This window comes from Enhydra lutris, unplaced genomic scaffold, assembly GCF_002288905.1.
Source record: "Enhydra lutris kenyoni isolate GAN:26980312 unplaced genomic scaffold, ASM228890v2 scaffoldscaffold14, whole genome shotgun sequence".
In the NCBI taxonomy this organism is placed as follows: domain Eukaryota; kingdom Metazoa; phylum Chordata; class Mammalia; order Carnivora; family Mustelidae; genus Enhydra; species Enhydra lutris.
In genome coordinates, this window is record NW_019154098.1 from 34,545,562 (window position 1) to 34,567,109 (window position 21,548).

The window sequence follows — 21,548 nt, forward strand, 5'->3', positions numbered from 1 at the left end:
AACAGAAACTGATGGCTTCGTTATAAACCAAAGCAATAGTAAATGCTATGTAAGGAACTAAATACTTGCCACCAAAAATACTACGAACTGAAGAATTAAACATTTATTTGCAAAATCAAATTTTATTTAATTAATATTAATGTTTTAGGTCTGTGAGAATTCATCAGTGGAAAAGAGGCCATTTGCCCTAGGTCATTTCAAGCCTTCCATTTCATCTCTATGGAGTGGCCCTGTAATTTATCAACAAATAGCAACACTTTTGAGAAGTACGGACAGTAATTAGTGGAAGATGGCAGGCATAAAATGGGGCTACTCCAGGCAAACCAGATCATATGGTCACCTTATTAGGAACTGAAAATACCAACAAATCCAAATATCTTTTGGTCTATTAAGTTCTTCGTAATCTTACTTTGAAATAAGGACGTCTGCCTTTCTCATTAGATGTATATGGAAGGGAGAGAAAGACTGTCTTCCACATCTCTTCTGACTAAATTCCAGGCTTATTATGCCCCTGTGTGGCCAGCCAGCACAGCAAATTCACTGCTACCCATTTACTTACAAAGAAAAAAATCACATCTAGGGGAAAAAACCCCAGAGATTTCTTCACCATACAAGAGAGATTACTAAAAATCAGGAAAATGGAAAAACGTGAAGGATATTAAGTACATTTTTCTACAAGTTTTATCACAAAAGATAGTCATCCTTATCATGTATTTGAATACTGCTCAAAGCAATTGATTATTCAATGCAGTGAGCTGTTAAAAACCTATCTTCCAGCATCCCAATATTTACGTTTGCTTCCAAAGACAAGATCACAAAATTCAGGCTTCGTAATGAATTTAGGACTTGAGGATTTTTTTATTGGCAACAAAAGCAATTGTCTTTGTATCTGATTAAATATTTAATTTGGAAAAGTGAGTTTACGGTAAGAAAACTTGATAACAAGAATTTAAATTAAAGTGGCATCTCTAGGGGCACCTGGGTGGCTCGGTGGCTTAAGCCTCTGCCTTCAGCTCAGGTCATGATCCCAGGGTCCTGGGATGGAGCCCAGCATTGGGCTCTCTGCTCAGCAGGGGGCCTGCTTCCTCCTTTCTCTGCCTGTGCCTGCCGCTCTGCCTACTTGTGATCTCTCTCTGTCAAATAAATAAATAAAATCTTTAAAAAAAAAAAAAAAAGTGTCATCTCATCAAAACCTGTCAAGTGGATTTATGTAGGATGCAGACACTGATTTTTTTTTTCTTGCCTTACCTTCAATGGTTTCATTTTAGCTGCAAAAGCACAGAGGATATCTTGCCCCCTCCCTTATCCACTGAAATGGTACTCAAGAACCACAATGATAATAGAATAAGCTAAGAACTTTCAGTATGAAACGTAAGAGAGAGTCATTCTATACGGCTTCCAACAACCAGTCTAAAATATTCTAATGATTTTCATTCCTAAATATATTTCAATTATTCACTCGATACTAAAATACTTTAACAATCTATAGGCATATACAGGTTAGTAATTTACTATCCATAAAATATTCCTGGTGTATTCAAAATCTTGGCTCTTTGACAAGTTGAAGCTGCCAATGGTTTTGGAGTAACTATTATGGGAGATTTCCATCTTTTAAGCTTTCATTGCTTATATGTCATAGAAGTAAACTGCCCTACCATCGGAAACCTGATGAAAGTTGGGTTGCAGATTTCAGGATATGGTTAGTTATCTAGGGAAAGTCTCAAGAATATTACTTGAAAGTCCCCTCAATGATACGTCATCTACAATCGATGCATAGTACTAGTCTGGTAATTTCTCCTAGAAAGCAATTCAGAATAAAATATAATCTAACTGTACATATCTATGATGTTATTTTTTCTATCAGTTTAAAGATCATACTTTATGTCACAACACAAATACTGAATATTTCATCTGAACTAGTCCAAACAATTAAATGATTACTAAACATGTTATAACAACCAAAACTGCTATTTCCAGAGAGATAGTTACATAATTGATGCTCAAATCTCAAGATCATTAACGTCCAGTCCACAAGGTTGAAAGGCTCATTTATTCAGAAAGATTTTTAAAGTTCTAAGACCACATCTTCTGATGACATACTAGGATCATTATTTTTCCAAGACTTTTCCTTCAAGAATGATCTTTTTTAGTCTACATCTTACTTTCTAATTCAATGCTAACTGAAATGTTGATGTCGGGGCATTTGTATTTCTTTAAAGAATCCAAGCAGAGAAAGAGTTCTAAAGGACCACTTATGTCTCATCTGAACACAAAGTAACTCAAACGTTAAAATATGTGGGGGCATTGAGAGTTATATAAACTTATTTTCACTCTTCCTACTTCTAAAATAATTATTTGTGTAGCTGGTTTTGACTGATTTTAAAAGTAAATCGAGCAGTTGATTATGAAAATCAACAGATCTGCACGTGAAGAAATGTCATGTTTTTTGAACACTAAGAAGTTAAGAACATATAAAGCAGGCATATTTTCCCCCTAAACCAGTGTAAGTTTTTTATTGATTAAGTGGCAGTTTCATATAATCTTAGATAAAAAAAAAATCAAAGCAAGTTAAATAAGACTGGTCTTACAGAAGTATCAGAAACTTCACATTTTAATATTTAATTGCAGCAACATAAAATGCTAGATTTTTAATAATGAGAGCAATGGAATCATTAAGCATGCAACAATAAAAGAAACTTGGAGCTAAAACAAAAGTATAGTGATAAGGATCCACAATCCCGTCAAAATATAGATATTTTCATATTTTAAAACTAAAATTTCCTTTAAAACTTATTCCATGCCATACTGTTCACAGCACAATTTCTAATGTGAATATGCACCCAGACCTAATATTAATATTTTTAAACACATAAATTCTTAGCACTAAAAAAAAAAAAAAAAAGATAGGAACTGAGCAAAGAGAAGATTTATAAAGGATGAGTACAAATCCTAAAACTCTGGTAGCTTCAGGTCATGGAAATTTTAAGAAAGCCATACTGCCTCTTCTATTTAAATATAACATGCAATACAGATTATTTCTACCATAAATTACAGACACTCAAGCCTCAAGTGATATATTACTAAATTAAAAAACCTAATATCTTAAAAAATAGAGAGCCTATTATAGAATATCACAGCATTTCATACACCGTTATACACTTTATCTAAAAACTAAACATAAAATTAGCCAACTGAATAGAACTGTAGAATAGAAGTGAAATTTTATTTTAAAAAAAAGATGTTATTCCATATTCAGTAAAAGGGTCATAGATATATTTATCATCAGTAAACATTTTAAATGCCAACAAATTTTAAAAGCTTCTTCTTCGTTTGGTAAAGTAAGACACATACTGTGTTAATAGGGTTTTTTAAAAATCTCTACATAGGCTGCCTCACATTGTTCAGAAGAGACCAGCAGAACCATTCAATATTCTATGCACTATTAGCTCTCCCTCAATTTCCAGAAGGTTTTAGTGCATTATTATCATGTTCACAGAATTTCTTTCTTAGGCTTTCTCCACGTATATTTAGTTAAAATGGGATCTTTTCCATAGGAGGTATATAACATTAGAAATTCTCACAATGCAAACAACTGGATGATAAAATTGCATTTTAAAAGCCTTCTTTAATAGGCTATCTCTTTTAGTGTAAGCCGGAGAAACCGTCTAAAACATATGTTCCTAATTTAACAATCTTCACCACACACACACACACACACACACACACACACACACACACACACAATGATGAGGTTGAAAAAGCAATAGGAATTTACAACAAAGCATCCTTTCAAACTAGCCGACCAAATACAAAGCATTATTAGCAGTTGGATAATATAGCTTGTTTAAAAGTGATTATTGATCTACCCTGCATAGAGAAATGTTTCAGACCCAGGAAACATCTTCCGCATGTTTTACAAGGAGCATGCATGACTGCTAATTCACATTTTCCAACAAATCACATATGATTATATATCCCCATCCCTATATATGCATTGTAATCACTGCCATGATCACAATGGGGAAAAAATATATCAGGCATTTTAAGTTAATCGTCTTATTTATTAGAAAATGAAATCATGAAGCAGCCTGTATTATGTTTCAGAGGTCAAACTAGTTAAATTTAAGATGCTTTCGGCGCCTGGAAGTAAGCTTATTTTCCTTCCTGAAATCAATTAAGAAGAATACTATATAAAATTTTGTATGTATGGTAAAAAGACAACACCCTCATAATACTAACATTTCAACACAGAACCATTTTTATAGACATAGAAGATTATTATTCTGAAAATATCAATGCCAAAAGAAATATACTTTAGCTTTACTCACCTTGCATTGTTCAGCGTTTGTCCAAAAAGCTCATTTTGTAAAATATTTGGTGGGGATGAGAAAACCCCATGAAAATGAGATAAAACAGAATTGCAGACCTGGCGCAATGTCTCAAATTGCATTTTCTTTCTTTTTTTTTCCCCCCTTCTCTTATTTTTCCTTACCACCTGTCTTTAAAGTCATCTATTTGCAGACACCATCAAATAAAAACATGCCAATCAAGTTCCATATTTCTCCTGCGCTCTGTAGAAACTGTGCTTCAATGAGCAGAGGTGGACAGTTAATTGTACAGTCATTATTCTTCTAATTCAGTCGTGGAAGATTCAGTACCCGTACAGCTTTCGGCTTTCTCCTGACTGTAGCAAGAATTCTAAACAGCAGTAAGCTTTTTGGGCATTCCCAGCTGAAGTGTGAAGCTGAGCTGCTTTCATGTACTCTACTCATATTTCTCTAAGCCTATTAAAAACACGCGATGACTAGATGCTGTCGTCAGGAGTTTCAGCACATCTGGCTGCCAGCAATAAAATCTCAGAAGTCATAAAAATGGGGACAAGGTATCTTCTCAATGTTACTACTGGGGAAGAGGAAGAGGAATTATGCATTTCCCAACCCTTTCGTCTTTCCCTGAAAAACGAGTAACCCCAGCAACAGAGGATGTCGGTCTCTTCCCTGTGAAGGCTGCTGCATAGGACAGAGAACACTCTAAAAATAAGTGGTATAGCCTTCTTTTGATATCACGGAGCTATAAAAATATGACAGACAATAGAGCTTTCATTGCCTGCATTTATAATGCTGTGCTTCTGAAGAGACATCCGAAAAACTTCCCCGTCTTAATTTCTTAGTTAATTTTAAAATGTCTTCATTTTATTCTTAAAGTAAAGTGAGTGATGTTCAATCCAGTCCCTTCCTAAGGGGCCAACGTAGTGACTACATGATAATTTGTGCGAAGAACTGTGTGCATAGGGAAAAAAATTATATACTCTCTCAATTAAAATTTACTTAAGCAGCACACATTAAATATGAACTTCCCCACAATTTTAAAACACACACACACACACACAACTAAGCCCAGAAAGACTTTATAAACTATTATTAACTTATTTCAGTAAGTGGTGGTCATATAGCATTTTTCAGAAAAGAATACTTCCCAAAGGCTCCGATTGTCTTAGAGTGCCCCAGATCACCATCCATTCTCAAAAGAATAATTCTGGTTGAGATAAAATCTGGTTATCCTATTTCCAGGTGCATCCATCTTTCCACAAAAGTTGCTCTGAAAGTCGTGTGTAAACCAAAGTTTAAAAATCAACTCCATCACAGAGACAATTAATATATTTATTAATTTTGAACTGCTCCTAAACCACATTTCTATAACAGATATATCCCTTTTAGCCCTTTTTTTTTACCTCAACTTTTAGCTTTAACCTGTTCTATTCCCTTCCACACACATGCCACTATCAATAACTAGGCACTTAGATACACTAAGAAGTTTTTAAAAAACTGGTGAATTCTTTATTGACATGAACAAACACGTCCCAAACAAGCAACACAAAATAAAGATGTAACGATATAAATTTTTTAATGATACAAAATAAACATGCAATCATATGCCTTTAAAATAACTAATTCATTGCTTTTAGAAACTGAGATGTTGGGACGCCTGGGTGGCTCAGTTGGTTAAGCAGCTGCCTTCGGCTCGGGTCATGATCCCGGGGTCCTGGGATCGAGTCCCACATCGGGCTCCTTGCTCATCGGGGAGCCTGCTTCTCCCTCTGCCTCTGCCTGCCATTCTGTCTGCCTGTGCTTGCTCTCTCTCCCTCTCTCTCTCTCTGACAAATAAAATCTTAAAAAAAAAAAAAAAGAAAAAAAAAAAGAAACTGAGATGTTCCATTATGGATTTGTCTTCAACCAAGAGGGCTTGTACTTATTATTTTATATTTTTATGGGTGCCTATTAATCTATTGATGAAACATAATAATCACAAAGTATTTTTGTTCTATTTTTGTACTTCTATATTTTAATTTTTAAATTAAATCTTTAATTTTTTTTAAAGATTTTATTTATTTATTTGACAGACAGAGATCACAAGTAGGCAGAGAGAGAGGGGGAAGCAGGTTTCCTGCCGAGCAGAGAGCCCGATGAGGGGCTCGATCCCAGGATCCTGGGATCATGACCTGAGCTGAAGGCAGAGGCTTTAACCCGCTGAGCCACCCAGGTGCCCCAAATCTTTAATTTTTTAAAGATTTATTTATTTGAGAGAGAAAGTACGAGTGAGAGCATGAGCAGGGGGGATGGTCAGAGGAAGAGGGAGATGCAGATTTTCCGCTGAGCCAGGATCCCCAAGTGGGGCTCGATCCCAGGATCCTGTGATCATGACCTGAGCCAAAGGCAGACGCTTAACCGACTGAGCCACCCTGGAGTCCCAGGACTTCTAAATTTATTTTTTTTAATATCCAGATAATGTGACCAGGTTGTAATTCTACTATTGTTTTATAGATGAAAAGAAACAGAGGCTTTAAAGGATTAAAGATCACACAGCTTAGAAAAATAGAGTATTTGTTTGCTTTGGACTTCATGTCACATGCTCCTTCCCTATCATTCTACTGCCTATGTATGTACACAGTGGGCACACGCACACACACACACACACCTATTGTGTGATCAATCTCTATACATGAATAGGAAAACTACCTGCCAGTGACCTAATGGAGAATATTTCAGTTAAAGCAAGCATCTCGGGGTTCCTGGGTGGCTCAGTGGGTTAAGGCCTCTGCCTTCGGCTCAGGTCATAATCCCAGGTTCCCGGGATCGAGCCCCACATCGGGCTCTCTGCTCAGCGGGAAGCCTGCTTCCCCCTCTTTCTCTGCCTACTTGTGATCTCTGTCAAATAAATAAATAAAATCTTTAAAAAAAAAAAAAAGCAAGCATCTCAATTATTTTAACTCATAAGTAACTTTAAATAGGTTTCTTTCCATTAATTCAAAGAGAAGCAACCTGGTATGCTTCAAATTTTTAAGCCTCTGATCATGTTGATTTTTTACATCTATAAAAGGTCAATTTCTATAAGTGAAAACACATAGTTTTAAAATTCTTAATTTCCAAGCTTATACTATCTGTGATGAATATGTAATTTCTAAGCTTATACTATCTGTGATGCATATATGTATGTATGTATATATTTCCCCTTTGTGGGTAGATTCAATTTTTATAAATAATCAAAAGCCTTTTTGAAGCAAGTCTGTTAAATAAGAAGGTGATTACATTGCAAAACACTCTTTGTTGCTTTAAAAAAAAAAAAGTTTCCTTTGTTTCAAAAGAGGATCTGAAGGCAAGGGCATAGGGAGAGTTTCAAAAAAATGGTCTCAGCAATGGAAACATCACTGGAATGAACAGTAACATGACTTCTTTGAAAAACTAAAGAATATAGCAACTACCTTCCTCAGAGTCTTCTTTTTCGGCTCACACACTACTGGTCAGCTTTCTCTTAGCTCCCTCAACATTCTAAAAGTGATTTCTTCCACTTCCCCAGCCCTTACCAACTTTTCATCTGCTCCCATCCAACCTTAAGGACTCACATGTCACCTTCTCAAGACTTTCTCTGACCTGGATTAGGTCCCCCTATCATGCACTCTTGTCATACCCTGTATTTGTTCTTCATGCATTCGATAAAAGTGTCACTATATATTTACTTGAAAAAAAAAAAAAGTTTAATGTCTTTCACCTCCTCCCATGAGGTTAAGGCTCACATTTGTTTTATTCCAGCATAGTGCCTAGTAAAGAGTAAGTGCTCAATAAATATTTGTTGAATGAGCAGTTGCCTATATTTTATTGAAAAGGTAATTAACTTTTAGTCACATCCCATAAGTAGGATAGGAAATTGCTCAGGGCTCAATTTGATTCTTTGTTTCTGTGTTTATTTTAGCCGACCACATCATATTATAAGATTTATAAATACAAGAGCAACCAATATTTGCAATCAAAAACATTGTGTAATTTGTTGGAATATCCTGAATATTTTAAGAATGTTTATAGCTAATATTTGTTTTACATTTTCTATACACTTTAGGCCACATGTAACATAAATATTGGAGGCATCTAGGAGGAGAGAAAGAACATGGCACTTGGAGTTTAATGGACTGGTTTAAGCATTAACTCCAAGCCTAACCTCAGGACATTGGTTTTATACATCCGGGCTATGGTTTCTTCAAGCTACGTCATTTGCCTCATAGGGTTATTATTGTATTTCAACATGTAAAGTATATAAATATATTTCATAAACTCTAAAGTACACAGTCATTGGAAGTAAACTCACTATGCTACCAAAGGGACCAACTTATTGGAACTTTTAACCAAATTAAAGGAATCAAATTACTGGAAAAGATTCTAACAATTATGTTCAGGTATCATTTATTTATCATATTTATTCATGCGTTTCTTGGTGCATTTATTCACCAATTTCTTTGTGCAAGGCTCTATCGCTCTATTAGAAACTGATGGATACAATGCTTACATTTACCTCTTTCTGGGAAAATTAGATAATTAGCTCTATATTTACACCGAGTCCAGCAGAGAGGCATGATGTAGAAACTTGGCTGTACTATTAGAATCTTTAGCACCTCACTGGTAATGAAAAGCTAATTAGAGTTCTCCCAAAAGAAGAAGTGTTAAGAAACTTCTAGCAGCAGAGGCAATGTTATTAAAGAAGATATCTAAAAGGTTCACCAACATCTGAAAGAGGGTAATCTAAGTTATCAAAAGAATTCAAAGGAAAATAATAACAATGCAGTATTGTTTAATACTTTAATTGTTTAATTTGCCTTTAAATTGGCAAAGTATTGGCCAGGTCAGAGAATGGGCACACTCTCATACTACATTATTGGTAGAAGTATACACAGGTAGAGCCAATCTAAGAAATATTTAGTAATATGTACCAAAAACTTTAAAAGTGTTCAAAATCGGGAAGAACACCAGAAGAATAAACACAAAAATGTTAATATTGATTATATCTGAGAACATCACAAATTTTTTTTCTTCATTATATGTCTTTATAAGTTAGCCACAAGAAAAGCCCAAAGTTTAATCCCTCTACAAGTGGACAATTCTACAACTACAATGAAATCATAACCATACATATTAAGTATGATGTTGGCCCATGAACTTTTTCCTAGCAATGCTCAAATAAATCAAATACAAGATTATTAGTTTTCACGTAATTAGCTATATCCATTAGCAAAGATATTCTCTTCTTTATCAGTAAGTTCCTAAAATTCTGTAATAACTCTAATTGTTTAAATAGTATTATGAAACATCCAAATGAGAGGAGGAAAAAAAAAAACAGCATTAACATGTTTTCATCATCCTCAAAAATACTGAAGTATAAGATCTTAAAAATTAAAATTACTTAAGAGTCTTGGTTTACAAATGCCTGATGGTTGTGAACTAAATGTCTTAAGAAATTTAACACAAACTCAAAATTAAATGAAGGAATAAAAAATGAGAACTTACTCCCTTCTAAATTAATAACAATACAAGCCTCTTCATAAAGCTCAATCACTCATGACATATTTCAATTTCATAATTTTAACGATGTCTGGGCTTATTTTGAATTTTTAAGAGTACAAAAGTGTGTCTATTAAAATCCTCCACACATGCAAGTATTTAAATATAACTAATCAATTACTGAAATGATATGATATGATATATAATATGTATAATCCATAACAAAAATCCCTGAAATGTTTTCAAGGAAGTTTTCATTTTCTCAAAAAACACGTCTGTAGTTCTCTCTATATAATTGGAACAACTGCACTGTCTCTTCTGTTGCATTATTCTTGTTCCACTGGCTATTTGAAGCATCTGACTGATTAAAAATCTAAGGCTATATATAAGAAAGATGGTCCAGAGAACAAGTGTCTTCGTATGTTTTGCAAATTAATGTCATGCATCATAAATATTTCCCTGAGGCAAGACCATAGAACCATTCATCCTCAGGGATAACAAATAAGCAAATAAAAGGCGGATGATGAAGTTTTTGAACAAAAGTAGAAAGGAAAAGGCATTCAAATGTTTGGTAGAATTCCCCTCAGAAGCCATCTGGCCCCAGATTTTTGTTTTTTGGGAGGTTTTTGATTCCTGCTTCAATTTCATTACTGGTTATTGATCTATCCAGGTTGTCTATTTCTTCCTCTTTCAGTCTTGGTAGTTTGTAAGTTGCCAGCAAGGCATCCATTTCTTCCAGGTCGCTTACTTTGTTGGCATACAGATGCTGGTAATAATTTCTAATAATTTTTTCTATTTCCCTTTGTGTTAGTCGTGACCTCTCCCCTTTCATTCATGATTTTATTAATTTGGGCCCTTTCTCTTTTCTTTTGGATAAGTTTGGCCAGTGTTTTATTGATGTTATTAATTCTTTCAAAGAACCAGCTTCTAGTTTGATTGATCTATTCTACTGTTTTTCTGGTTTCTATTTCATTGTTCTCTGCTCTAATCTTATTATTTCTCTTCTCCTGCCTGATTTAGGTTTTATTTGCTGTTCTTTCTCCAGCTCCTTTAGATGCAGGGTTAGCTTGTATATGTGGGATTTTTCTAATTTTTTGAGAGAGGCCTGGATGGCTATGTATTTCCCCCTTAGGATTGCCTTTGCAGTATCCCATAGGTTTTGGATCAATGAGGAAAAGGCATTCAATAAAGGTAAATTGGCCTGTACTTCAACTAAGGGTGGACAGTATATGATATATCCAGGGATGAAAAAGAGAAAGAATGGCCCAGACTTAAAATAAACACACTACAGGTCTAGAGATTCCAGAGTAAAATTAGAAAAGAGTGGAGTTCAAAATACCTACAGCAGTTTTCATAATAAATTTTTTTAAAGATTTTATTTATTTATTTGACAGAGAGAGAGATCACAAGTAGGCAGAGAGGCAGGCAGAGAGAGAGGGGGAAGCAGGCTCCCCACTGAGCAGAGAGCCCAATTCAGGGCTCAATCCCAGGACCCTGAGATCATGACCTGAGCCAAAGGCAGAGGCTTAACCCGCTGAGCCACCAGGTGCCCCATAAGTTTTTAAAAATGTGTTGATACTGTTTTTTTCTGAAATACGAAGAAGTTCTGTAGTATTTCCTGGGGGTTGAACTCTATATTATCTGTCCCTAAGTTTTGGCCATTGCTAAAGAATAGACTCCTAGCAGTTCCTATCATCTAATACATAAAGGAAAGGGGGGGGTGTGGTGAAAGCATCCATAAATGTAAGAAGCCCCACCGTCATTATCATCTCTCTGACTTCTCTTTCTAGGCCAGAAATATGAGGGCTAGTCCTACTATGCTTGGCTCAAGCAGCATTATTATGAGAGGTATTATAGAGTTGCTTCAAGAGTCCAGTGCCAAGTAGCTCTTACTAGAGTAGTTCCCACACTTCCTAGCTGGCAGCAATAGAAATTTCTTTTTCATTGGACACAAGAGTCAGACCTAGATTTAAGTTCCAGAATGAAAATATCCAGAGTGATTTTATCTAATCTGACACCAAGAGACTCTACCTGTTAGAAGAAAGAGAACTAAGATCTCTGAAAACACAATTTGGTAAGTCCCTCCAGTATATATCTCCTTGATAACTGTCAAGAGAATCACTGGAAGCAACACAACAATTTCAGGGAGTTATATCAGTATAAGAGCCAACTCAATCTCTAATAGCTACATTCACCAGGGAACACAATATAAGAAATGTTTATAGCTTTGGGACTCCAAGCATCACACCTAAGCTTGCAAACTGAATGCCCACTGTTATTACGTGAAAATTAGAAATAGTAATCATTGGCACAATTATAAATTTGTTTTAGGAAATTTGGGACCAAATGAAACACTATGCAATAATACTGGTCTCCAAGAGTTCCCATCCACAATTCCTTTCTTTCATGCAATTTCCTTCTACTCATTACATCATGAGCAATTGGAAACATCATAAATACAGCAAGATATTATCTCACTACATATGGATGCAGGGAAAATCAATTAAGAAACTAAAGCATTAGTCAAAGCAAGATATTAGTTGGCTTGGATTAAAATGATTACAGTATGATGCAAAGAAAGACTAAAAGGTAGATGTTGAATCAACAGACGTAATTATTGATTTGCCACAGGGATGGGAGGTAGTGTACGAAGGTCAAGAGTAGAGTCAAAAATGACTCTCAGATTTCTCTCTTAAGTAACCAAGCAGATAGTTTTAAAATTTGCTGAGATAGAAAATGCTAAAGGAGGAGCAGACTGAGGGAGAAGGATAAGGAAGATGATGAGTTGTTGAATTTAAGAAGCATGCAAGATAGCTAAAAAAGCAAATAAGTAAGCAATTGGACATGTCACTCTAGAGTTTAGAAGAGTGTTCTCATCTAAAGATATAAATTCAGGAAGCATCAGCATGTTAGTAATGATTTCAATCAAATAAGTAAATGAGATTACACAAAGAGAAAGTTCAAAATGAAAAGAGGAAAAAAGAAGTTTAAGACAGAACATAGGGAAACTTAGTTCCACATTAAGTCATCAGGTAAAGAAACAAGCAAAGGAGAAAGAGAAGGAACAACCACAAAAGTAGGAGGCAAATCAGGAGAGTACGGTGGCCTAGATGCCAATAAAAAGCAGTTTTAAGAAGAATAGTATCATCAAGTCTCTGTTACATAATTGTCATCTGGAATTTGAATAATTACCATTTGTGACTCTGAGCTTCAAACTAATTCTGAAAAGAGCTCTTTTGGCCTGAAATCACTCACTCCATAGGACCAGACCCTTTCCTCCCTTGGTGAAAGATATGCAAACAAAATTTTTAGTCTGGGTTCAGCCAAAGTAGACAACTTTATATAAATAAACTCATGCAGACCTACAGGTATCTTGATCCAATGTTACCAACTTAAAAATACAACTAGATATGCCTGGCTCTTAAAAATGAACCAAAATCAAGATTAATCAGAGAACCCAGCTACTTCTGAGTGCAGGTGATTAAGCACTGAATTTGAAAGTAGAAAGGAAAAGAAATTATAAACCAAACAAGACTTATTCTATCAATTTTCCATTGAGTTTTCCCTTTTCCTTACAAGCACCTTCTTAAAATATCTGGTTTATTTATTATTGAATCTAGTTTAAAAGGCTCTTCATTCTAATGATATTTGTCATGATGAAGAATAACATTTATTTTACGTGTAAATCAAGTCAATGGTGATTTTATTACTATGTTATTTCCTATCTTAAAAGATCCTCCCTCAATCCCACATTCCTTTCTAGGTACTGCTCCATTTTTACAATCCTCTTCACAACAAAATTTCTTCTAGGAGTTGTCTATAGTTATCATGTCTACATCCTCATTGCACATCCTCCTTTCAATTCCAACTCTGATACTCCATCAAGATAGTTCTCACCAATGACTTCCATGTTGCCAAATTCAAATGTAATTCTGTTCTTTTCTCTTTTTTTTAAGTTTTTTTTTTAATTCCACTAAGTTAACATACAGTGTTATATTACAATCATCTCTGTTCTTTTCTTAATATGGACTTTAACTTGACTTCCTTCCATAGCATTTGATACTGATACTATGCTATCCATGGCCCTTTAACCATTTTTTGTCCTCTGTTCTTGAAACACATTCTCCTGATTTTCTTAATGCTCAGTGGCAATTTTTTTCTCAGTGTCTTTTGCTAGCTCTTACTCTTCTCTTAGACCTCTAAATGTTAGGAACATCCAAGGCTCTATTGTGACTATGTTATGGACCTCTTTTGTTCATTTTATTTTATTTTTTTTTTTTTTAGTAAACTCTACCCTAGCATGGGGCTTGAACACATGACCTCAAGTTCAAGAGTTGCATGCTCTACCAACTGAGCCAGGCTGGTGCCTCAACATCTTCTGTTTAATCTACACACTCTCCCTAGGTGTCTTAGATCCATAGTCTTAAATAACTTGTATACCTTTGTCCTTAACTTCCCCTAGAACTCTAAACTGACATAACTGTCTATGAACTTGATTGACATCCTCAAATGGAAATCAAAAGGTCATCTCAAATATATGGCCAAACAAAATTTCTGATTTCCTTATCCAAATCTGTTCTTCCTCAGTTTTTCCTATCTTGGAACAACACCATGATTTATCTAGGAATTATCCCTGATCCTTTTTCTTTTATACTCGACTACCCACCTCAATCAGTAGGTTCTGTCAATTCTACCTTTGAAATGGAACACGAGTCCATGAAAATTTCCATCTTTCCACTACAATACAAAGTTAAGCTACCAGCATCTCTCCCGGGCTACTTCAGTAGGCTCCCAATTTCTCTGTGCATCAATACTTGTCCTCTACAACCATTCTCCACACATCAGAATGACCATACAAAAACATTAATAATGTTATGTCCCTTCCATGTTTAATCCTTACAATGACATCTTATCACATTTAAAACAAAATCTAAACTCCCTCATTTTACAGAAAGTGACCTACATTTTTGTTGTTGTTGTTCAAGTGGTTGGTGACAAAGTTAGAATGAACATCCGCATCTCCTTACAAGTCCAGTGCTCCTCACACAATATTACCATGTCTCTGTCAGCAACTTCTCGTGAATGTTCTCATTTAAAATGTAAGCTAATTTTGCAGTTTATAAGTGTCCCCAGAATGCAAAAAAGAAAGGATGATGTGAAAACACAAATAAAAAGATCAATGTAGGCTTGGACATAAACATAATTCCAAAATCTCCTATTTTTTGAGGTAGTAAAACACAAAGATCCACCAAAACACTGGATCAAAATATATTCAGGTAGGAAAGGGAATATACCAATGAAAAAAATCAAATTTTCATAATCCTCTTCCACTCACATGACTCTAATTCTTCTTAAGCAAAGTTGACTATAGGAAAGTGGTTTCCTACCACTTTTCCAGTGTTTTTAAATCATACCTCAAAATTTTCAATCATGTCAAATGATTTACATAAGCAAATTTCAGATACATATCACAGAAGTGATATATATCTGAAAAGGGCAAAACAATTTTATCCCACAAGTTCGAGTATATATATTCTGAAGTCTTGCAGCCATGAAAATACAAACTACTTCTGAGAAAGGTAAATAAGATTTGTCAATTCTGCTCTATCAACACAAATCAATTCTCATGCAAAGAAAAGGAAGACTAAAATAGTTAAAGCGATTGGATAAACAGAAAACTCAGTAAGAATTTGAAGATATTACTGAGGAAAAGTAAATTAAAAACTAACATCTAAGAAATAGACAAAAAAATGTTCAGGTGAAAATACATAAAAAGAAAGAACTGAAAAGAAAAAAATTGAAGGGGGTTGTATTAGTAGAGAAGGGGAGGTCACCCTTAAGTTTAATTTTCCAGCTCAAGCACTGTCTAATTATGTAAGCACAGTAAGAACTTTTCCACCAATAACCTTCAAACTAACCTTGAAAGACCTTTCCAGACGAAGAAAACTTTGTTTTCTCAAAACTTCCAACTGTGTCAAATAATACATATAAGCATCTCTTGGGTGTATTATCACAGAAATAAAAACAGTTGGTTAAAGGTAACAACAATTTTTATTCTCTACACTATTTATTTTTGCTGCATTATTTCTTTGAAAAAACTACAGTAGCCACAGATTACCAAAGAAGAAATCCATATGATCTGTATTAATGTTCCTAAAAACAAACTGTGTCCCAAATCTTGGGACAATAGCAATTTATCATGTATTGAGCTATCTGGAAATGCATGAGACTAATTCTTTCTTCAGGATTCCTAAGAATAAAAGAGACCACACAATATTAAAACAAAAACACTTACAAGAAATACACACTAGTACCATTATTAAGTACTGCATTCATATATATATATAGGAAAAAATGGACATACACAATTAAAAATAGATAATTTCTATAAATTTCTTATAAGTAAAAAAAAAAAAAATTTTACAAACTCCTCCTGAGTTTTAAACTAAATCTCTCAGTGGCTACAACACTTTTGTGGGTAGAGGCTACAGTCAAAACATGCCAGAATCATTTCTGGAAAATTCCTGTCCCAATTCACTATGTATTAAACATATTCCTACCTAATCCTCCTAGAAACTAAAGTCAACGAAGATCTTTTGCATGTGTTTATCAAGAGGGGCAGAGAAAATAAACCACATAGACAAACTCAAGGGCAAAACCAGAAATCAAGTGAAAAACAGGGAAAGAAACTAGTTTCATATACTTTAGGTTATCTTATACAATTATGTGTATACACAATTAAATACCCTATTGGCAATGGAGTAAGAGATTAGTAAAAAAGTTATTCTCTAATTTAGCAACTCTCAAAAGTACAGTCTAATGACCAGGGGGATCCCCAAGATCCTTTCAAAGGATCTGCAGGGTCAGACTTCTAGTCCTGATAATACTATTATTTGCCTTTTGGACTCTCTTTTCTCATGGGTGTTAGGGTAGAGTCTTCCAGAGGCTAAATTATATACGGTATCTTAAGATACTGAACACAGAAGGAGATAAAAGAATCCAGCTGTCTTCTACTAAATCAGACATTAAAGAGATTTGCAAAAATGTAAAATAATAATGCCAATTTCCTTCTTAAGTTTTTCTTTTCTCTTTGAAATATGTTGTGTTAATTCTCTGTTATAGCTGCAAAACAAATCCTCACAATCATGGTGGCTTAAAAAAGCATACATTATTATCTTACAGTTTCTGTAGATCAGGAACCCAAGTGTGGTTTTAAAGGGTACAATCAAGGAGTTGGCTGGACCATGTTTCCTTTGGAGCTCAGGGTCCTTTCCAAGCTCTTGTGATTGTTGGCAGAATTCAATTCCTTGTGACTCTAAGACTGAAGTCCCCTTTTCCTGCTACCAGAGACTCTCCCATAGATCCCACAATGATAATGACTACCATTATTCATGTTATTAAGTATTGATAAACTTGGATGCCTCAATCCTTAAACAATTAAAGAGATCAAATAGGAAAATATATCTTTAACTTTATTTAAAGCTTCGATTCCAATTCTCTATTTTTTTTTTAACTCTGGTGAGATAATGCTTGTATGAGCCCTAAAAAGATTATTCTTACATCTTAAGCTTCAATATTCAACATGATAAAACCAGTGGCTGGCTCCTCAGTGTCACTTGTCTTCCCCTATGATCGTCCAAAGGTTACCACCCAATTGTTTAATCCCAGAACTCTCTTACCGCATCAGCTACGAGATGAAAATATACAGTGAAAAAAAAAAAAATGGAAGCAGTTATTTACCTCAAACCAGTGTCATTTATTACTAGTTTATTTACTTGACCAGAAGATCTAAAACACTTTTACACTCACCAACCCTTGCCCGCCTTAGTATGGCAGTCCAATTTTATAACCTTTATTCATTACATCCTTGACAAATAGAAATGTTTCATTTGGGGGCGCCTGGGTGGCTCAGTCATTAAGCATCTGACTTTGGCTCAGGTCATGATCCCAGGGTCCTAGGATCAAGCCCCACATGGGGTTCTCTGCTCAGTGGGAAGCCTGCTTCTCCCTTTCCTACTCCCCCTGCTTATGTTCCCTCTCTCACTGTCTGTCTGTCTCTCTCTGTCAAATAAATAAATAAAATCTTTAAAAAAAAAAAAAAAAAAAAGAGGAGCATATGAGTGGCTCAGCAGTTTAAGCCTCTACCTTCAGCTCGGGTTGTGGTCTCAGGGTCCTGGGATGGAACCCTGCATCGGGCTCTCTGCTCAGCAGGGAGCTTGCTTCCCTCTCTCTCTCTGCCTGCCTCTCTGCCTACTTGTGATCTCTCTATGTCAAATAAATAAATACAATCTTTAGAAAAAAAAAAAAAGAAAGAAAGAAAGAAAGAAGAAAGAAAGAAATGCTTCATTTGGTGTATATCAGGAGAACCAAAGCATATGGGGAGTGGTGGGTGAGATGCCCTAGGAGTCAGTATATAACATTAATATCGCCATAAAAGCCCAACTACAAATATTCCCATAGTTCACTGTGCAGACTCATACATACACTTCTGTCAATTTATCAGTAACCAAACAGTAAAAAACTATACAGTGGAAGATTATATAAGCATGTATGTTAATATTAGTTAAAAACCTGTTATAATTTATTAAATTTTGTATTTTTATGCATGAGCAACTTGAGTAATCCAAGACACACATTAGTGTTGGAATGAATTAAAGTCACAAAAATGGTCATTTTGATGTTAGCCAATAATTTCCTCAGCAACAGCTTAAAAAAGAGTGCTGCTGGCTAACAAGACTAGCACACCACCACAGGCTAACACATTACTCCATCCTAATGCCTTTCTAGCTTTCCTTTCCTTCTTATTTTACTACTAAAGCATTTTCATTGTTATAATCATCAGTACCAAAACAAAACTATTTAAGTGAATATATGGCAACAAAAGAAGCTTGTTAAAAATGAATTTAGGGGCGCCTGGGTGGCTCAGTGGGTTAAAGCTTCTGCCTTCGGCTCAGGTCATGATCCCAAGGTCCTGGAATCGAGCCCCGCATCGGGCTCTCTGCTTGGCAGGGAGCCTGCTTCCTCCTCTCTCTCTGCCTGCCTCTCTGCCTACTTGTGATCTCTCTCTGTCAAATAAATAAAATCTTTTTTAAAAAGATATAAAAAATGAATTTATAGGGAGGCTTGGGTGGCTTAGTTGGTTGGATGTTGGCCTCTTGGTTTCAGCTCAGGTCATGATCTCATGGGTTGTGGGATCGAGTGACCCCCTCCCCACCCTCAGTTCAGTTCCATGCTTGACGGGGAGTCTGCTTGAGATTCTGTCCCTCTGTCCCTACCCCTGCTTGCGTGTGCACTTTCTCTCTCAAACAAATAAATCTTTTTTAAAAAATGAATTTATAGATACTTTTTTTTTTTTAAGAAATAGTAAGCAACAAGTACAGTCTAAGTCAATTAAATGTCACTGATTAGGAGAAGGGATATTGGCTTATAATATTTCAAGTATGACTGAAAAGCAACTAGTTCTAAAGTGACCAGCATAGTCAAGTGATACTCTGAACGAAGTGGGTAACAACTTCCCAAGACTTCGAACAAGAAGGACAAAACAAGGGGACAAGAGGCCAAACTTCCATAAGTCAAGGGGAAATAACTATCACTGAATGTCTGAGTGAAAAGCAAAAAGTTACCAAATCCAGCCAGAGATGCAGAGGAGTGAATGGTCATTGAAATTATCCCAAAGACACTAACAGATAAAAAGTGAGTTGAGGGGTGCCTGAGTGGCTCAGTGGGTTAAGCCTCTGTCTTCAGTTCAGGTCATGGTCTCAGGGTCCTGCGATCGAGCCCTACATTGGGCTCTCTGCTCAGCAGGGAGCCTGCTCCGTCCCCCTGCCTCTCTGCCTGCTTGTGATCTCTGTCTGTCAAATAAATAAATAAGATCTTTTTTTTTTTTAAAAAGTGAGTTGAAATTGGAATAAGATATAGTTCTAAGATGTAGATCAGTATGGAACATGGAAAAGTTTAAGTTGGAAAGAAGTATTCTACTAACATGTTTTATTCTGTCTCTAGCATTTTTAAGAGAAAGAATGATTTTCAAATTCTTAGTGAGACATCCTCAGAATGAGTACAGCTACCATGGCTTATAAAACTAAACTAGATTTTTTTTTATCCATATGCTCAAGAATAGATAAGTAACCTGAATAGTTTTATATCTACTGATAAAATTGAACTCACAATTTTTAAAAAACCTAGCCACACAAAAACTCCAGGCACCTGGCATCAGAGGCAAATTCTACCAAACATATAAAGAAGAAATTACAATGCTTGTACACAAACTCTCGCAGAAACCTGAAGATAGATCACTTCCTAACCCAGCTTATGAGACCAACATTCTCCAGATACCAAAAACAATGATATTACAAGGACACACCAATACCCTTCATGAATATAGATTTAAAATTCTCTAACAAAATATTAGTAAATCAAATCAGCAATAAATAAATAGAATAATACCATCATGAACAAAAGGGGTATCCCAGGAATGCAAGGCTGATCAACACTTGAGAACAGTACAATTTATTATATAAACAGACTACAAAAGAAAAATCGTATTATCATCCCAAGAGAGGCAGAAAAAAGCAATTAACAAAATTCCATAGCCAATCATGATTTTTAAAAAATTCTCAGCAAACTAATACTGGAAGAGATTTCTTAAATTTCATAAAGGATATCTATGTAAATCCCACAGCTAACTTCACATTTGATTGTAAAATATTCAAAGCATTCACCCTAAGGTTGGGAAGTAGATAACGATGTCACTGTCACCACTTATAGCGGAGGCACTGTTCAGTAAAATAGTACCGAAAAAATGGAAATAAACTGCTTACAAACTGAAAAGTAAGAAATAAGGCTGTCTTTTTTACACATGGCACAATATCACCTATGTAAAAAATCTCAAAGAATGTTTAAAAAAAAATAGTGTGGTATTGTCACAGAATAAATAAGCCAATAGGATAGAATAGAGAACTCAAAAATGGCCCAACTACATACAGAAATATGTTATAAACAAGTGGTACCAAAACCCAGTAGTGGGCAAATGAATTATTTAATAGCTGCTGCTGGGAACCCTGGCTTACTATATGCAAAATAAACTTGAACTTGTATTTCGCTGTAACAACATTAAATTCAGATTGATTAAAGACATATGAGACAGGTAGAACTTAAAAGCTAATAGTAGAAAACACAAAAGAATATTTCTAGGGTCTCTGAGTGAGGTCTGACTTCTTAATCTTGACTAAAAGATCACAAACTATAAAGTAAAAAAAAAATCAATGAATTTTACTACATCAAAATAAGAAAGTCTGTTCAACAAAGATGCTGTATATGAAAATTTTTTTCAAATGGGCAAGTAATATAAATAACCAATTTCACAGCAACGGCAGCCCAAATTGCTAACAAGTATATGAAGATATTCTTGGCTTCAATGTATCCAGGAAATTTCAAATTAAAACAAAAATACCCCTTAATATCTACCAGACTGTTAAAAGACAAATGTCTGCATACTATTAACTATTAGTAATGATATAGAATATCACAAACCTTCAAGGACTGCAGGTAGGGGTATGAACAGAACCATTCTTGAAAACAGAACTAGTCAAATAAAGTATACATACCCTATGTTACAGTAATTCCACATCTAGATATACACACAACAGAGGACAACTTGCAAAGGTCCATAAGGACACATGTTCCAAGGATGTTCCCTGACTCACTGTTTGCAGTAATGAGGAG

General features: G+C 35.1%; 1 protein-coding gene across 35 annotated transcripts in view; it reads right to left on the bottom strand.

The window, feature by feature from the left end:
• The window catches only part of LOC111146851 (regulating synaptic membrane exocytosis 2), a 591,447-nt gene that overhangs the window by 371,803 nt on the left and 198,096 nt on the right, over window positions 1–21,548 (bottom strand). For 15 of the 35 annotated variants that reach the window (XM_022502585.1, XM_022502583.1, XM_022502592.1 and 12 more), the window contains exon 1: window positions 4,329–4,450. The exons of the other annotated variants lie outside the window; for them this stretch is intronic. In XM_022502585.1, the coding sequence (XP_022358293.1) occupies window positions 4,329–4,450 (122 nt within the window). Of the gene's footprint in view, window positions 1–4,328; window positions 4,451–21,548 lie in introns of those variants that run through there. 35 annotated transcript variants of the gene reach the window in all.